Genomic DNA, 19,394 nt, shown 5'->3' with positions numbered 1-19,394 from the left:
ATGTCAGTGGTGATGGCAGTTCCTCTTATGGTTATATTAATGTTAGTTAGAAAGTGAGTTCTTCTCACATTGCCACCATACTTAAAGTTTTCTACCTACTGGAGAAATGAGAGCAAGACAGCATTATTTAAAATATTGCTAAGTGAACATTGTGTTTCTTTATGATTGATTATTGTATTTCTTTTTACAACAGAAGATTAATGTTGCTGTTTGTTGTTCTTGGAAGTGACTATTGGTTGGTTTTTTTAAAACATCAATATACTCTTCTATAAGCATATTTTTGTTTTCCTTCAGAGCTTGAATTTTATACTTTTTGTTTTATGAAAATGAGTTAGAGTTTTTCACTTTTTTAAAAATGGAGAAAAATATAAAAGTTTATGCAGTAGATGTATCACTGTGCTGTTTGAACAAGTGCTTATAGTAGTTTACTGAATGATCTACTTTTGAATTAGTTTTTCAGGAAATGAGACCTCAGTAGCAATATTGCAGCCTAATGGGGATTGTATACCTGCTGTTAATTACTTTATTAAACAAAGTAATTAACAAAGCTTACAAAGTATTGTTAAGCTTTACTGATGTTATATGTGGCATCTGACAAACTCCTAGCATAAAGTAGACCATAATATATCTCAAGTAGTAGTCAATTCCTTTTCTTTCAGAATGAAAATTTAAACTCACTTTGTTTGTTTGTGGAGTCCCTGGGTGGTGCAAACATTTGACATGCTTGGCTGCTGACTGAAAGGTTGGATGTTCAACTCCACCCAAGGCATCTCAGAAGAAAGGCCTGGCAATCTACTTGTGAAAAATCAGCTATTGAAAACCCTATGGAGGCAACAACAACAAAAAAAAAGAGATTGCTTATATGCAGCCAAAAATCTCGTGGGATTTGGTTCCTTGGTTTGGAGGTTCAGGGTCATGGTTCCATAGGTCATGATTTAATAAACCTCCCAGTTAATTGCCCTAATAACATGTTTAGTGCTTCTGTTCTACCTCCTAGTTCATTGCACAATACTTGGGGTCTTAAAAGCTTTCAAGTGGCCGTCCAAGGCACAATTCATCTCTTCACCTGGAACAACAGAGGGGAAAAGGGCAGTCAGGAATAGGAGGAGGTAGTGGAATGTATGGCTAATTACCTCCATGAACAGCTGCCTCCTTCACCATGAGATCAGAAGAGCTGGATGGTGCTCAGCTACCATTACTGAGCATTTTGATCACAGAGTCTATGGAAGAATTCTGATTAAAAGGGAGAAAATACAGAATAGAATTTCAAATTTCCATGAAATCCAGACTGTCTGGATCCATGGAGGCTGGATAAACCCCCAAAACTATTGCCCTGAGAGAAACTTTAAACCAGAAAATACCCATGAAGTCTCCTTAAAACCAAACAATATTTTAGCTTAACTAGTAAAAAATGTCTGCTGTGATCAATATTCTCATTCAAGATCCGTCTGTATGAGATCAAATTAACGACAGCAACTCAAAAGATTAGGTATAAAACTTAGGGGGCAATTAGTTTATGTTAATGAGGGAAGAACAATCCAGCGTAGAAGGGTGAAAATGGTTGTACAACTCGAAGAATATAATCAATACCACTGAATTGTACATGTAGAAACTGTTGAATTGGTGTTTGTTTTGCTGTGTATATTCTCAACAAAAATGATAAAATACAGGCAGTGCCTAGGTTACAAATGTCCAACTTATGGACAACTCATACTTAAGAATGGACTGCCATAAAAAGCCTATTATATTAAAAATTTGAGTTAAATATATACAAATGGCTTATAATAACAAATGCACACTACTTTGTGACACTCATGAAAACATCGCACATTTTGGAAGTGTTTAAGTGTTTTATATGCATAGAAAGGTAAAAAAATATACACTATATACTAAGACAAACATTTGATTAGCTGACACTAAATAAGGACCATGTTTTCCTCTTTCGACTTACCTGCAAATTTGACTTAAAGACAGATTTAGGAATGGATCTCGTTCATAATCCGGGAACTTCCTGTAAATAAAATTTAAAGAAAACCCTACAGAGCACAGTTCTACACTGACACATATAGGGTTGCCATGAGTTGAAATTACTCAACAGTAACAGGTTTTGTTTGTTTACATTAAATGATAAAAAGAGAAAATCGATGTATTCTAGTACATTTTTATTGCTATTGCCGTCTTCTGAAAAATGTAAAAGTTAAAGTTCCAGGTATACAGCTAATCTTATTTTTTCTATTAGTTATACTGCTGTTTGTTTCAAACTAGATTAAGACAGCCTGCAAATTATATATAAAATAAAAATGTCAAGAAAATCAGAGTGTCAAGAAAATAAAAGTAGAGTAGCATGATGAGGCCCATGGAGAAGTTAGTATACACATAAAAGCATAATGTATATATAATCTTACACTATTCTAAAGTTGGATTGTAAATTTACCACTGAGCTTCCTAGCTGCCAAAGCAAAAAGGGAAATCTGATTAATTTCAACATTCAATCTATACAGTCATGTAAGCATAAATATATCCCTCTGTGTGTATGGGTGTATAGTTATAGATGTGTGTATATATATAGGTATGTATACTTATATATGTGTATGTGTGTATGTGTATATACTTATATTGAGTGCCAGTTGCTCAGGAAATTTATGTTTTTCTTGACTTTGAGCTCTGAGAGAAATTTAACTGTTTTGTAAATAGGTGGCTTAATGTAGGTTTTTTTGACTCCTATTATATCTTTCCTCCCACTGCCTACCTTAACTTGACCCTGTCTGCTTTAATTATACATTTTTTATTGGAATTATAAATTTTTCTGGTTAGAAGATAACCATAACTGCAGTTTCTGATTTTCTTTGTTAGGAATTCTTGTTAAATCATGGGCACAGATCTTTGCCACCTCTAAAGCCCAAAAATTACTATTCCGGATCATAGATTGTTTGCTGCTACCACATACGGTGTTACAGCAAGAAAAGGAGCTGCCTGCAGCTATGTTGACTGCAATTCAGAAGAGTCTTCCTTTGTATCTCCAGGTATAGTAAACGTGGCTGCTTAAAAGTAAATATTTTTTTTGAAATTTTGCCTTGAAACATAGCTTGCTAAAGCACATTTTAAAACTATGTTGTAGTTTCAGATAGCATATCCAGCAAACAAGCTTTAAATTCTTTTGTGTTTGGCTCTAAAAACAAAGATGAAAAAGGCAAAGTCTCTCCTCTGAAGGAGCTTATGGTGTAGAGGAGGTCGACTAACAGAGACATTTATGGTAGTGTGCTGTTTTTCTTAGAGGCCTCAGCTATCTATCAACCAGACCAAAAAGGAGGAGATGTGAGAGAAGACACTGTAGAGAATATTAGGTGTAAAAGAACAAAGTTGGACGGAAATTCCTTTCAGAGAGAACAGCATGTACAAGGGCATGTGTTTAAGAAAATGTGACACGCTGGAGAAAAACATATCATTCTGGTGTAGGTAGAGATTCATTTGGGAGAAGCCATATAATGGAGGGCTTTCATATGCCATGCTAAGAAGTTTAGACTTAACTCTTTTACATGGGGACCACTGATGGATTTTGAGCAAAATGAATGGTATAATCATATTTACATTTTAGAAAGGTGATTCTGGTGGCAACATCTAAGATAGTTGGTGTGTGGAGGTTAGATTGGAGACTTGGAGGGCAGTGAGTAAGTCATTGCGATAACTCGTGTATTGTCTGACAGTTTCGAACTAAGAGCAGATATCAGACACATTTAGGAGCTCTGATCAATCACAAAGACATGCTGAGTGAATATTGTGGAGGAACAGAAGGACATGGAATACTTCCTAGATTTTAGGGTGATTGACTTGCAGCTAGGGACCCTGGTAGCTCAGTGGTTGAGCACTTTGTTGCTAATTGAAAGTTTTGCAGTTCAGATCCACCAACCTTTCCATGGGAGAAAGATGTGGCAGTCTGCTTCCATGACGATTTACAGCCTTGGAAACCCCATGAGGCAGTTCTCCTCTGTCTACAGAGTCGCTATGAGTCAGAATCTACTGGACAGCATTGGGTTGGTTTGTTTTTTGTTTGTTCGTTTGTTTTGACTTGTAGATAATAGTGCTGCTAAATGAAATGAAAAATTCTGGAGATGCAGGGATGAAGATAAGAATTGATTTTTTGAACTGCTTTAGTTTGAGGTTATATGGAATATCTAGGTAACAATGTCTAGTAGGCAGTTAGAAAAAACAGGGCTGGAATGTACTTTATTATTCATTAAGTAGTGTGTGATACTGAAGATAAGTACTTCCTAACTTGGGGTTCAGCAAGGGAAGCTATGAGGAGGAAGGTGAGAATGGATTTTGATTAGGTAATATGCAGTCTCTTTCAAAAATGGATTTTTTCTAGTAGAATTTGAAGATTTTTGAGAAATTTTAAGTTGGCTCTTTAATTTTGCATTCATATGAGCCTTCAAAACAAACTTTATTGTTTTAAATAGCACGGCCTGCACTGCTCATCCCCAGGGGGCGGCGTGGTTGGAGGGGAGTTACAGGCAACAGGAAAGTCTGGAGCATTTATTCTACCGTGGCCCTTGTAAACCCATACAACCCATTTAGTAAGAATTCTTTTACAGGCTTCAAAAATGGTGCACTTAAAAATTTGATGAATTATATCTTTTCATACGTTTATTAGGCATACAAAAAAAAATTTGATGAATTATCCTATTGGCAGAATTGATTAGGAGCTATAACCTTAATTTCTTCAAGATACCCAGCTCTCCTCTGCAGAATTTTAAAAAGTGTCCATTGATTACTCCATCTTTCTTTGACTTAGTATGCTATTCCGTAAACAATGCCTTCCAAAATAAGAAACAGAGTTAGGGAGTTAGGAGTCCATTAGTGTTATTATTATTTTTGTTTTTTTCTATTATTGGTGTTTCAACTGCTAGTGTTTTAACAGCTCTGTATTGTTTTTCATTACAAATAAACTCAAAATTTTTAGGGGGCAAATATTTAAAATGGATTGATAACTAACATTTCTATTTCTCTGGGAAAACACGGTGTAAATCACAAAGTACCAAATTATAAATGAACCTTTAGAAAGTTATTTGTTGCTGTGTTGGTGATTATCTGTATTTAGGAACGTGGGATATTTCAGAATATTGGTAGAAAAACATTTCTGTTTCTCAGGGTATTTGTTTAACCGTTCAAGTATTAAGTACTATAATCCATATGAAAATATTTCATTAACTGTATATAAAAGAGAAGAATTAAATCCACAGTCATGCAACAAGACATTGTGACTTTTTTGTGACCTTAATGAAGCTCTTAACTTCTCTAAACCTCAGTTTCCCCAGCTATAAAATGGAGATACAATAATACAAACTTAATGTTTTTTTAGAAGTTTAAATGAAATTGTGAATAAAGAGTCCATGGCCCACTGCCTGGCATATAAAAATTTCTAAATAAATTATTGTTATTCTAAGTCTTAATCTACTGCATTTCTCTCCCTTTTTTAATTATTATTATTTTTAAATTATCACATTTCTTAACGTGCAAGATTTTTAGCGTAAATTGTATAGATGTATTCAGACAAAGTGACCAGTACCCTACATAAAAAGCAGTCTTAAAAATATATTTTATAACTTTATATATGTATGTGTATATCTATATATACAGAAACCCTGGTGGTGTAGTGGTTAAGTACTATGGCTGCTAACCAAAGGGTCAGCAGTTCGAATCTGCCAGGCGCTCCTTGGAAACTCTATGGGGCAGTTCTACTCTGTCCTATAGGGTCACTATGAGTCAGAATTGACTCGACGGCACTGGGTTTTTATATATATATATATAGTTGATGAATGTGGTGATCAAGTGTTCTGAGTATGAGAGATAACAGGAAGTATCCTTTGTCTTCTAACTCCACCTCTCCCCTGCTTCCATAACCTAAGGATACATGCTTGGTTAGATACAACAGCATATGTATTACCCAAGCTCAGCAGCCCCAAAAGTTCATAAAAACATCATCTATTGATGATGTCCCTGGTGGCATAGTGGTTAAGAGCTCATCTGCTAATCAAAAGGTGGGCCATTCAAAACCCACCAGGTGCTCTTTGGAAACCCTGTGGGGCAGTTATACTGTGTCCTATAGGGTCCTTATGAGTCGGAATCGACTCGACCACAACAGGTTTGGTTTTGGTTTATTGATGATGTGAGATGTACTTGTTGATTGTGATAAAACTTCTAATCCTGACGTGAATATGAATGCTGGGGACTCTTTGGTAAGTTCCTAAATATTATTTTTTAAAACTTCATCTCTTAGTATTTCTTTCTTTCTTTTGCTCCTGTAGGGCATGTGCATCGTGTGTTGCCAGTCTCAAAATCCAAATACCTATTTGAATCAATTGCTAGGAAATGTTATTGAGCAGTATATTTGGCGGTTTCTTCCAGCTTCACCATGTGGTTTAGGCATAGGACAACATCCTGTTTTGTTGGCATTGAAGAAGCCAGCCACTGTTCCACCAATGTCATCTCTAAAGAAATGCATTGCACAAGTCATAAGGTACATCTAAATATTAAAAATAGATGGTTTGTACAATTTATTAATTTCTATTAAAAAATAACAAAACAACATCTCAAAAATACTGACAACCTTTAGGATACTGGTAGTGTTAGAAACAAATTTTTTTTTTTTCCTGCTAAGCATTGCCTAAGAATTGAGTAAGATGACAGCTGCTCCTGACAGCCTGAGACAGTGCTCTTCAAATTACTTCTGTTTTCTTTACTTAGCTATTATGTTTATTATACATGTCCTAAGACCTTTTTTTTTTTACTTTTTCATCAGATACAGTAATTGTATCCTGTATTTATAAAATACAGTAATTATATTTTATAAAATAAAAATTACATTAAAAATGAATGGTGATATGAGAAAGAAGCAATATGAACTCCTATTTTGCTCATCTGCTCTATGTTTTAATAACTCAGTTTTACTATTTAGATAAATGAATACATGTAACTTCTTAGGTTTCCTACTATACTCCATATCCTTAAGCTACACATTAGAAGGTTCAGTAATAGGAATTGTCTTTTCCTTGTCTTCATGAAGTATTAAGCATCATATGAAATTACTTTTTAAACTTTAAGATGTTTTAATGATATTATCTAATATTGGTTTTCTGACTTCGTTAATGACCTGATAGTTTTAATGACCTGATCATATCCATCACTTCTCATTACAGAATTCCATGTCTAAAATCTCTGCTCCCTTCTGACCTTTTTTTTATGTTCCTAGGTGGGAGTGTCCTGTTACTCAGTTTTGAGAGCTTTGTTTTGTTTCCTTTCCTTTGCCCTCCTTTGGCAAATGATTGTTTCCTTTCCTTCTTTTTATATCTTTCTTTATTTATTACTCTTATTACACCTAGACTGTCGCCCAGTCTCCTGATCACTTCCACCATCTCTAGTCGTTTCTTCCAGTCCAGCCTAAACAATACCCCCAGATTGCTCTTCTTAAAGCACTGTTGCATTGCACTTCCCTGCTTCCAAACCTTTATTGGCTCCCTTTTGCCGGTGAAATAAATTCCACACTCCTTAGCTCTCCACAATCTGTCACCTACCTTTTCTAAATGTTTTACATATAGCTTCATATACAAACCTAGCGAGACTAGCTTAGTTATCGCCCATCCAAAATGCTTTACGCTTTCCTACATGACAGCTTTGTTCAAACTATTTCCTTCATTAAAATGCCATCCCTCTGGGTTAAATTCTGCCCATCCTACACCTAATATCTCAGAGAGCCATGATGCTTCTTTCCTGCTTCTGAAGTTTCATTCTCTATAGGATTCAATTTGCAGAATCATAATATTTTTGCCTTGCCTCTGTCTGAATTCCCAACAAGACTGTTGTAATTTATCACTGTGTTTGAGACATCACACAAGTAATTTTAGTACAAACCAAAGGACAAGTGCTGAATTGAAATTAAATCCTTAAAGTCATAAAAATGTTTTAAGCCCCAGTGTTTGTGACTCTGGCTGTGTATTAGTTGACTTTCCTATATACAAATATACCTTTTTATTTTTTTTTCTTAATGCTCAAGGAAGTTACAGGAATTTCACCTGCGACTTCCTCCATGCCATGTTTCTTCACTCCTGCAGTCCTCCATCTGAGTTAGGGCTCCTTTCTCTGAATACCCAAGAATTCTGTGTTTATTTTTATCATAGCAGTTCTCATACTGTATTGGAAAATATCTTTTTCTTGTCCAACTTCTCCTTGCTTTCAGAGTATTTTTCTTTACATTTTTTCCTCTCAAACTTGTACCTGGCACGTCATAGTGCCCAATAAACGTTTGTGATTCAGAAGTGAACACAACAAACAAACCCCCCCCCCCCGCCTCAAAGAATGAACGAATCTTGTAAGATATAATAATTTGTTCGAAAGCTCAGCAAGGAATAGAAATGATTACTAAAACATAGTTCCTGCCCTTAAGGAGTTTATAATCCCTAGTGATTTCTATGCCACATTATGGTAAGTTATTATTATTTTTCAAATCTATATGGATATTAAGTTTAAATTTAGCTGTGTTTCTAGCTTTCATATTGTCTAAGCTTTTTAGAAACTGGGTAATCGCTATTTTCATTTAGTCACTTAACAAATATATAGTAAACACCTGTTGTGAGTCAAAACCTCTTTTAAGAGCTGGGGATACAAAGATGAGTCACATAAATTCCTATCTTTATGATCTCTGTTGAGTCCTAATGCTAAAATTTGTCCTGCTTTGAAAGGAGATGTTAAAATCTAAATTACCTCTCTGACTCTTTCACTGTCTGGAGGAAGGAAAGAGGTAAGAACTACGATGAGAAGCTAATACCCTAGGACAATCTTCTTCTCTATCTGAAAAAAGTAAGACCCCCTCCCAAATCCCTAAATAAATAAATGTGAGAAGAGATTTCTTTATGCAAATTGGACATGAGGGAATATGGTGCAGCATGGAAGAACTGATAGAGGAGCTCAGGTTTATTATATTAAAGGGGAAAAAAGACAGAGGAGCTCTGTCCTGAACAATCACATTGTAGTGACAAACACACAAAGAGAGAAAGGTAAGCTGATAGAGGAGATCAGGCTTATTATATTAGAAAAAACAAATTAATAATGAGGTTCTTCATTTCTGTTTTGATTATATTAATTTTAAAACCATGTTGCCTTCAGTTTGGGTTGTTTCTGTATTGTGTATCGTCTGTAACAGCAGACCAAAAGAACGTGCAGTCATTCCTTCTAAAGTCTTATGGTAAAACCCAGACTTTTCTTTGTTGAACACACTGTTAATCTTGGGAGTAAATTTTTTCACTATCTTTAAAGTATATAACATTTGGTTTTGCTCTGTTGAAACTTATTAAATAATTTAAAAAACAAAAACTTTTGCTTATTTTCAGGAAGTCTTATTTTCATTTTAAAGGATCCTCACCCCCTCCTCGCTTAGCATCTGTTTTGGCCTTTATCCTCCAACTCTCCAAGGACTCTAACCTAGACATTTGTGATGTCGAACTACTCCTCCCCAGTGTCTTAAAATGCCTGGTATTGGTCAATGAACCCCAAGGTTAGTTTGTATGTAAGTTCGTATTTGTTATCCTTTTCTGTTCACGAGTTCAGAAACTACTCTTTTCCATCATTTAAGATGATAGTTAAGAAAGTGTGGTTATTTTACATTTGTTTGAATATACTGAGGCTAAGTAAGGAAGGAACAATAGCTGAGGTTGGGTGTTAAAAAAAAAAAAGGGTTAAAAAATCACTTTCTGTTTCAATTTAGTTTAGTTTTCCTTGTTTGTTTTTCACCTGGGGTAAATAGTTTATTTAAGGGCTATTTTCTTTATTAGACTTGTTAACCTCTCAAAGAATATATTTTCTATCTGACTCCTGTGTTAAATGCAACTTATTAAGTATCAAGTGGTGAGGTGTCAGTGTGTTTGCTTTTGTTCAGGCTTCTGCTAGAATATTTAAGCTGATTTTTTTGGGGGGGAGGCAAACCTGTAAGGACCCTTTGATCCTACTTCTTTTGTTTTCAGTCTCATCCCTGATCTCTTAAAAGTATCATTTATTTACAAAGCATGTGAGTAGAATGCTTTAATAAGCTTATTGAGAATATGCCAAATAGTAGCCATACATCCATCCTGAAGGAGTTTTTAATGTAAATAAGGTGTTCTGTGTGTATGTGTATCATTATAATGTGATTATTTAGGGCAGGGCTTCTCAGACTTTTCCACCTAGATTCTTCTAAGTGCTGAGATAAGTCAGTAGAGCCCATGCGCTGAAGAATCTAAGGGCAGCACCGAAAGTGGTAGCCGAAAGTGCAAACAACTCCTTGAAATGTTGTTTTATGTTACAAACATATGCATATTTTTAATTAAGCTATATGTATTTGAATATATAAAATGTTCCTCTCTGCTCTCAAGCTTGGTTTGGGGAAAATGTTGTGTTAACATAGGATACTCTTACTTGATGGTAGTAGCATCCTTTTCACTGAAGAGTATCTAAAGATGGGACCCAGACTTTTCTTTAGAATGTTTGCCCTTATTGAAAACTTACATATACTTTGAATTTCAGTGAAAGCTATCATACTGTATAATGTAGACTTTGTTGAGACAGAACACAATTTAAAGTTTTGGCTAGCCTGTTGTTTCAGTGATCATAATATCTTATCATGAAGGAAATCAGGGTTTGAAAGACGGAATTTGCTGTTCACATTTAGCCAGTAAGTGTGTCACATATTCAGCATAGGTAGAATATGGAATTCTCCATCTCTGCATTGCTGTCTTTGGTAGTTGAAGGAGCAATATTAAACACATATTTGTGTGCTCGGCTTGGAGAAAAATTCTCTTTGACTTTCCTTGTGGTCTCAGTGTTACCATATGACCCAGCAGTTCCACCCCTAGGTATATACCCAGGAGTACTGAAAACAGGTCCACTCAAAAGCTCATACACGAGAGCTTGAGGAATCCAACTTCCAGCATGACGTGAGGATCTCCCGGACCTGCTGCCCAGTAAAACTTGTGAAAATTATGTAATAAAAATAACTATTTAAATTCTCTGAAAATGGTCCTAAGGGCATACAGCAAAAGAAGCAAACATTTATTTGAGAAATCTACTAAAACTCAGTAGGAACAACAAGAGTCTATGGTATTTGAAACAAAATGGCTACCTCCTTTCACCTCCAAACTTAGCAAGACAGGAACTCTGCTGTAGACTGGGAAAGCCAAGAACACAAGGCTCCCTCTGCTCCTAGTTCCCAGCCTGAGGGCTGTTGTCCCAGGAGTGGAAGGATGTCAGCATTTCTCATCCTGCCCCCAGCTACCTGACGCTGAGTTCCATTTCCAGTAGATGAGGCCTACCTTCTTCCATCCAAACCCCACTCACCTTGGGCACAGTGCTGTCGAGAATGCTGTGGCCTGGATCACCCTTGCCGCAGCTCTTGAGGTGACGGCTTAACACCAGGAGAGGCTAGCAAAAAAAACCTGGGGCTGCTACCTTCTCTCCACCAAACACTCAGCTTCTGAAGTGTACTATTGTCCCCAACCCCAGCACCAAAGCAATGCTCTGAGGTTTGGCCTGGGAGGAAAAGTACGTTCCCCAAAGGAACTAACTTTTTGGCAACAGTGTGTGGAGAAATTCAAGCCTTAGGGTGCTCGCAAAAACAGTGGAGGTTATGGTGAAAAGGCAACTGGCGAGAAATTGAAAGAATCATTGGAGGTATAGGCTAATCTGTAGGCTGGCTAGTTTGCATGAGAGAGGGGGTAAAAGAGATAGCGGGAAAGAGCCCTCCAGGGGTCAGAACAAATCTCAAACACTGATCTCAGTCTGTGAAGCAATTTATACTCCAAGGTATTGTTAAAAACAATAGAGCAATCAGCCAACAATTAGAGGTAGCCAACAATTAGCTGGTTGTGGTTAATGGAAGAAACAGTAAAAGAGCGCTCCACCAAAGCCACTGTCATCCCAGGGTGAGTGTGAGCATATGGAGGTAACATGTGTTCCAGTACCACAAAAAGGGGGTGATGGGGGTGGAGCTAGACAGGAGTTATGTTTCTGTAGCTCACTGGAATTAAGTTCTTATAGACCCAAAGCTAATTCTGACCAGCTGTAATGTACGTGGTAAGTCCCAGAACAACCACTGGGTGGTGCAGACAGTTAAAGTGCTCAGTTGTTAATCGAATGGCTGGAGGGTCACGTGTTCCCAGAGGCACCTTGGAAGAAAGGCCTGGCAGTCTGCTTCTGAAAAATCAGCCATTGAAAACCCAATGAAGCACACTTCTACTCTGACACACATGGGGTCACCATGAGTAGGAATCAACTCAATGGCGACTGGTTAGAACAACCACAAGGAAATAATTCAAAAAAATTTAGTGCAAAAATCATTCAAGATTTTAAAATACTCTATTAGAAAATATTCACTTAATGCAAAAGAAAGAGGAATGAAAAAGACATGAGACATATAAAAACAAAAAGTAAAATGACTGATGTAAATCCCAGTTATCAAAAATAACATTAAACGTGAAGAAATAAAACAGTCTAATCAAAAGACAGAGATTATAAGACTGGATAAAAAGAATATGGTCCAACTATGTATTGTCTACTGAAAATACATTTTAGATTCAAAGATACAAATAGATTGAAGATAAAAGAATGGAAAAATATATTATGCAAACAACAACCACAGAAAGCTAGAGTGCCTACGCTAATATTAGACAAAAAAGATGTTAAAACAAAAAATGTTACAAGAGATAGAGTGACATTTTATAGTGATAAGAGGGTCTATCAGGAAAATACTACAGTGATAAACATATATGCACCTAGCGACAGAATACTAAAGTACGTACATGAAGTAAAAAACTTACAGAAATGGAGGGAGGAAATTAGACAATTCAGCAATAATAGTTGTAGGACTTTTAATTTTCATGCCAGCATGAAAAGATCTTGGAAGTCCTCGTTCCCATCTTCACAACAAGCAAACAGCTGAACAAACTGAAAGACAACAACTCTTCTTAGATTTATCAGAGAATTAAGGTCACAGGGCAAACTACTGTTCCCAAAACTGGAAAGAAAGGCAGATACAGAGAATTATGGTTTACTGGAAGCAGAAGTCCATTATTGGAGCCAGTACAGGTAGGAACACTTAACACTGTACTTGAGAAATTGCTGGAGGCTCATTGTTGCCTAGCTTCAGAGTTAAAAATTCTATGGGGCACAGTCTTAGGGGGACCCCACATTTTGTGAGTTTACCTCCAAAATCCTCACAGACTTCTCACTCTGAAGATAAGAGAAAAAATCCCCTTGCTTCTGGCAGGGGGGGACTGGAATGAAATTTTATGTTGAAAGAAAAATCATCAACCTAAAATTCTGTATTCAGTGAAATAAAGAAAGATCTCAGACAGACGAAAACTGAGGGAATTCATTGCCAGTCAATCTGCCTTAAAATAAATGTTGAAGTTCCTCAGAGAGAAGGAAAATGGTATAGGTCAGAAACTTGGATCTGTATAAAGAAAAGAAAAGTGTTAAGGAAAGAATAAGTAAGGGTAAAACAAAACCTTTTATTTTCTTATTCTTAATTGACCTAATAGATAATTGTTCAAAATAATATCTCAGCAATATATTGAATGATTATACCTTATGAATAATTAAAATTAATGACAGCATGTTATAAGATAAAGGAGAGAGAAAGTGGGAATACTCTATCATAAGCTACCTGTACTACCCATGAAGTGATATAGTGCCATTTGAAAAGTAGACTTAGATTAGTAGTAAATGTATACTAAAAACCCTAGGGCAGCCACTGAAAAAATCGAGTGTAATTAATATGCTAAGAGAGGAGAGAAAATCGAATCATATAAAATGCTCAGTTAAAACCAGAGAAGGCAGAGAAAGAGTGGAAGATAAAAAAAAGAAAAAGCAAATCCAACAAATAGAAAACAGTTTCAAATATGGTAGATATTAATTAACAGTAAACACTTTAAATATGAATGGTCTAAATATTTCCAATTAAAAAGACAGACCAGCAGAGTGAATTTTAAAAAAAGATACAGATGGATTAAAAGTAAAGGGTAGGAGAAAAATATGCAATGCTAACACAAATCAGAATAAAGCTGGAGTAGCTATGTGAATTTCAGATGGAGCAAACTTCGGAACAAGAAAAATTGTCAGAAATAAAGAAGAACGTTGCATAATATAAACAAGGAATGGAAGAGAACTTCCTGAATCTGATATAAGGCATCTACAAAAAACCCACAGCTAATACTGTATTTAATGGTGAAGGACTTGATGCTTTCTCCCTAAGATCAGAAATAAGACAAAGATGTTCACTCTCACCACTTCTAATCAGCCTTTTAGTAGAGGTTCTAGACAGAGCAGTTAGGCAAAAAAAGAAGCAAAAGGAAGAGTAAAACTATATTTGCAGATGACATGATCTTGCATATAGAAAGTCCTAAGGACTCCACTAAAAACTATTGGATTAATAAACTAAGTTTAATAGATTAATTAATAAACTAGATTATTAAATTAATAAACAAGTTTGGCAAACTTACAGGATACAATTTCAATGAAAATCTGAAAATGAAATTGAGAAAAAAATTCTATTACAATACCATCAAACAGAATAAAATATTTAGGAATAAATTTAACAAAAGATATGCAAAATTTATACTCTGAAACCTACCAAACTTTGTTGAAAGAAATTTTAAAAGATCTAAATAAGTGGAAAAACATCCCATTTTCGTGGACCAGAAGACTTAATATTGTTAGGATGGCAGTACTCCTAAAATTGACCTACAGATTCAATATAATCCCTACCAGAATCTCAGCAAGCTTCTTTGAAGAAATTGACAATCTGATTTGAAAATTCATATGGGATTGAAGGGATAGCCAAAACAATCTTGAAAAAAAAACACAGTTGGAGGATTCCCACTTCCCAATTTCAAACTTGCTATAAAGCAATAGTAGTTAAGACAGTGTGGTACTAGCATAAGGACAGACATATAAATCAATGGAATAGCATTGAGAGCCTTGAAATAAATCCTTTGATCTGTAGTCAGCTGATTTTTTGACAAGGATATCAAGACAGTTCAAAGAGGAAAGAACAGTCTTTTCAATATATGGTGCTAGGTCAAATAGATAGCCAAACGTGAAAGGATGAAATTGGACCCTTAACTCGCACCATATATAATCATTAACTCAAAATGGATTAAAGACCTAAATGTCTATGTTAAAACTATAAAACTCTTAGAAGAAAATAGGGATAAATCTTCATGATCTTGGATTCGGCAGTGGATTCTTAGATATGACACCAAAAGCACAAGCAACAGAAGACAAAACTGATAAATGGACTTCATCGAAATTTAAAACTTTCATGCTGTAAACATCAGTGAAGTGAAAAGAATCCACAGAATGGGAGAAAATATTTGCAAAACATTTGATAAGAGTCTAGTATCCACAATATACAAAGAACTCTACAACTCAGTAATAAAAAAAACAGGTAACTAGAATATGGGCAACGGATCTGAATAAATATTTCTCCAAAGAAATACAAATAGCCAAAAAGCATATGGAAAAATGCTTGACATCATTAGTCATCAGGAAATGCAAATCAAAATAAAATACTACATACCAGCTAGGTTGGTATAATCAAAAAGTCAGATAATAAAATAACAGGGGTTGGGTTGGGAAGGATTTGTACATGTTGGAGCCCTCACTCACTGCTGTTGGGAATGTAAAGTGGTGCAGCCACTTCAGAAAACAGTCTGCTGGTTCCTCAAATGATTAAACCTAGAGATACCACATAACTCAGCAATTCTACTCCTAGTTACAGAGAAGTGAAAACATGTGTCCAAACAGAAACTTGTGTACCAATATTTATAGCAACATTATTCTTAATAGCCAAAGGATGGGACCAACCTAATGTCCATCATGTGATGAATGAATGAATAAATAAAATGGTATATCCATACGGTGAAATATTATGTGGCCATAAAAAGAAATGAAGTACTGATACATACTGCAAGTACGTGGATGAACCTCAAAAAATTACGCTAAGTCTAAGAAGACAGTCACAGAAGACCATACATCGTGTGATTCCATTTATATCAAATGTCCAGACCAGGCAAATTCATAGAGACAGAATGTAGATTAGTAGGTGGTTGGTGCTGAGGGAGGTGGGAATGAGAGTGACTGCTAATGAGTACAAGGTTTTTTTGGAGGGTGATGAAAATGTTCTGAAATTACATAGTAATGATGGTCATACAACTCTAAATATACTAAAAACCACTGAATTGTACACTTTAAAGGATTGATTTTTATGGTATGTGAATTATATCAGTAAATTCGTTATTTTAAAAACGCTGAAAATTAATACTCTATGGAGACTATTTCTTCATATTCTGGTACTTTTTCTATAGGAGACCTTTTTTGTTTTTTAAAGAGGACGTCTTTTAAGAAGAATCAGCTTAGCTATACTGGTTCTAGGACCACATCTAATATAAAAAATTTGCTCAATAAACCATGTGTGCTATATATTCTTTATCCACTATCCCCCTGCCATGGAAAACATTATCTACTACTTAATATTAATTAACTTAAGGTCATCATATGTTTAGTGCTCCTGCTGTAGTGGATTGTGGTTTCTGAATATTTTCTTATTCTTGAAAAAAGTGCTTTTTTTCAGCTACTTATATACTTAGTTGAAAGCAGAGAATACCAGAAGGATGTTTACCTGTGTTTTACTGATTATGCAAAGGCATTTGACTGTGTGGATCATAACAAACTATGGATAACACTGTGAAGAATGGGAATTCCAGAACACTTACTTGTGCTTATGAGGAACCTTTACATAGATCAAGAGGCAGTTGTTCAGACAGAACAAGGGGATACTGATTGGTTTAAAGTTAGGAAAGGTGTGTGTCAGGGTTGTATTCTTTCTCCATACCTATTTAATCTGTATGCTGAACAAATAATCCGAGGAGCTGGACTTTATGAAGAACGGGGCATCAGGATTGGAGGAAGACTCATTAACAACCTGCGTTATGCAGGTGACACAACCTTGCTTACTGAAAGTGAAGAGGACTTGAAGCACTTACTAATGAAGATCAAAGACCACTGCCTTCAGTATGGATTACACCTCAACAAAAAGAAAACAAAAATCCTCACGACTGGACCAATGAGCAACATCATGATAAACGGAGAAAAGATTGAAGTTGTGAAGGATTTCATTTTACTTGGATCCACAATCAACAGCCATGGAAGCAGCAGTCAAGAAATCAAAAGACGCGTTGCATTGGGTAAATCTGCAAAGGACCTCTTCAAAGTGTTGAAGAACAAAGAGGTCACCCTGAGGACTAAGGTGAGCCTGACCCAAGCCATGGTATTTTCAATCACATCATATACATCAGAAAGCTGGACAATGAATAAGGAAGACCGAAGAAGTGTTGACGTCTTTGAATTGTGGTGTTGGCGAAGAATATTGAATATATCATGGACTGCCAAAAGAACGAACAAATCTGTGTTGGAAGAAGTGCCGCCAGAATGCTCCTTAGAGGCAAGAATGGCGAGACTGCGTCTTACCTACTTTGGACATGTTGTCAGGAGGGATGAGTCCCTGGAGAAGGACATCATGCTTGGCAGAGTACAGGGTCAGCGGAAAAGAGGAAGACCCTCAACAAGGTGGATTGACACAGTGGCTGCAACCATGAGCTCAAGCATAACGACGATTGTAAGGATGGTGCAGGACTGGGCAGTGTTTTGTTCTGTCGCTAGGAGTCGGAACCGACTCGATGGCACCTAACAACAACAACATATACTTAGTGTGTCAAAAACAGCATGACGAAAAATGAATGCTTCAAAGGTCAGCGGAGCAAGCGCGGGGGTCTGGGGAACATGGTTTGCGGGGACTTCTAAGTCAATTGGCAAAATAATTCTATTATGAAATCATTCTGCATCCCACTTTGAAATGTGGCGTCTGGGGTCTTAAATGCTAACAAGCAGCCATCTAAGATGCAGCAATTGGTCTCAACCCACCTGGAGCAAAGAAAAATGAAGAACACCAAGCCCACATGACAACTAAGAGCCCAAGAGACAGAAAGGGCCGCATGAACCAGAGACCTACATCATCCTGAGACCAGAAGAACTAGTTGGTGCCCGGCCACAATTGATGACTGCCCTGACAGGGAGCTCAGCAGAGGACCCCTGAGGGAGCAGGAGATCAGTGGGATGCAGACCCCAAATTCTCATAAGAAGACCAAACTTAATGGTCTGACTGAGACTGGAGGAATCCCGGCGGCCATGCTCCCCAGACCTTCAGTTGACACAGGACAGGAACCATCCCCGAAGACAACTCATCAGAAATGAAAGGGACTGGTCAGCGGGTGGGAGAGAGATGCTGATGAAGAGTGAGCTAATTATATCAGGTGGACACTTGAGATTGTGTTGGCAACTCTTGTCTGGAGGGGGGATGGGAGGATAGAGAGAGAGGGAAGCCGGCAAAATTGTCAAGAAAGGAGAGACTGAAAGGGCTGACTCAAGACGGGGAGAGTAAGTGGGAGTAGGGAGTGAGATGTATGTAAACTTATATGTGACAGACTGATTGGATTTGTAAACGTTCACTTGAAGCTTAATAAAAGTTATTATAAAAAAAAAAAAAAACAGCATGACGAAAAAAATTAGTAGCATTTGGAATGTGTTGGATTTTCTGCTTTCTTTCTTGATATTTTTTGCAGTATTTTTATGTACAAATGCCTGATTTTAAAGAATTTTTTTTAAAAAAAATTAATAGCATCACAAGGAGTTGGATTTTTTTAATATGTCTTTGGCTAATTTTAAAAATTTTAAGTGCAAGTAAATTGTTGGTGTTGTCTAGTTTGCTACTTACATATTTGGTGAGAAGATGAGAGGAATATGCTTTTGAGATAAAAATAATTAAATCTACCTCTCTTTAAAGGCTTTCTTTTTCTCTTATAATAGTGTTTGCAGGATTGGGGTTTTATAGTGTTTTTGAATATGGACTCCTTTCTAAGAGAAAGACATGTATCTTCACATGTGTGATTTCTGTTTTAAGAGTGTCAAAATAGACTTTTAAGCTTTTTACATTTTCTTAAAATGGGGAGATAGGTATAACTTAAAACAACAAAAACACATAACTATTCCATTTTGAAAACTAACAAAAAAGCATGTACATACTTTAAGAAAACAACATATTTTTTTCTAAATCAAGAGTGTTGGTAAAAATGAGGATCCAGATGGTCAATTCAGACACAGTGTGTAATGCTATAATTTTTCCTCCTAGTTAAAAGGCTGGCCACAGAGAACCTGCAATACATGGTACAAACCTGCCAAGTGGGGTCAGAAGGAGAACCTGCTGCCCAACTGACTTCTGTGCTTAGGTAACTGGAAAATATGCCAACTGGCAGGGA

At 36.3% G+C, this 19,394-nt stretch overlaps 1 protein-coding gene across 1 annotated transcript in view; it reads left to right on the top strand.

Moving 5' to 3' along the window:
- MMS22L (MMS22 like, DNA repair protein) overlaps positions 1-19,394 on the top strand; it is a 152,398-nt gene that overhangs the window by 125,034 nt on the left and 7,970 nt on the right. Inside the window, exons 20-23 of the mRNA XM_023543655.2 lie at positions 2,854-3,023; positions 6,306-6,517; positions 9,384-9,547; positions 19,268-19,364. Of these exons, the coding sequence (XP_023399423.2) occupies positions 2,854-3,023; positions 6,306-6,517; positions 9,384-9,547; positions 19,268-19,364 (643 nt within the window). The remainder of the gene's footprint in view (positions 1-2,853; positions 3,024-6,305; positions 6,518-9,383; positions 9,548-19,267; positions 19,365-19,394) is intronic.

Source organism: Loxodonta africana, chromosome 1, assembly GCF_030014295.1.
Source record: "Loxodonta africana isolate mLoxAfr1 chromosome 1, mLoxAfr1.hap2, whole genome shotgun sequence".
Lineage (NCBI taxonomy): Eukaryota > Metazoa > Chordata > Mammalia > Proboscidea > Elephantidae > Loxodonta > Loxodonta africana.
This window is presented reverse-complemented; position numbering and strand designations above follow the sequence as displayed.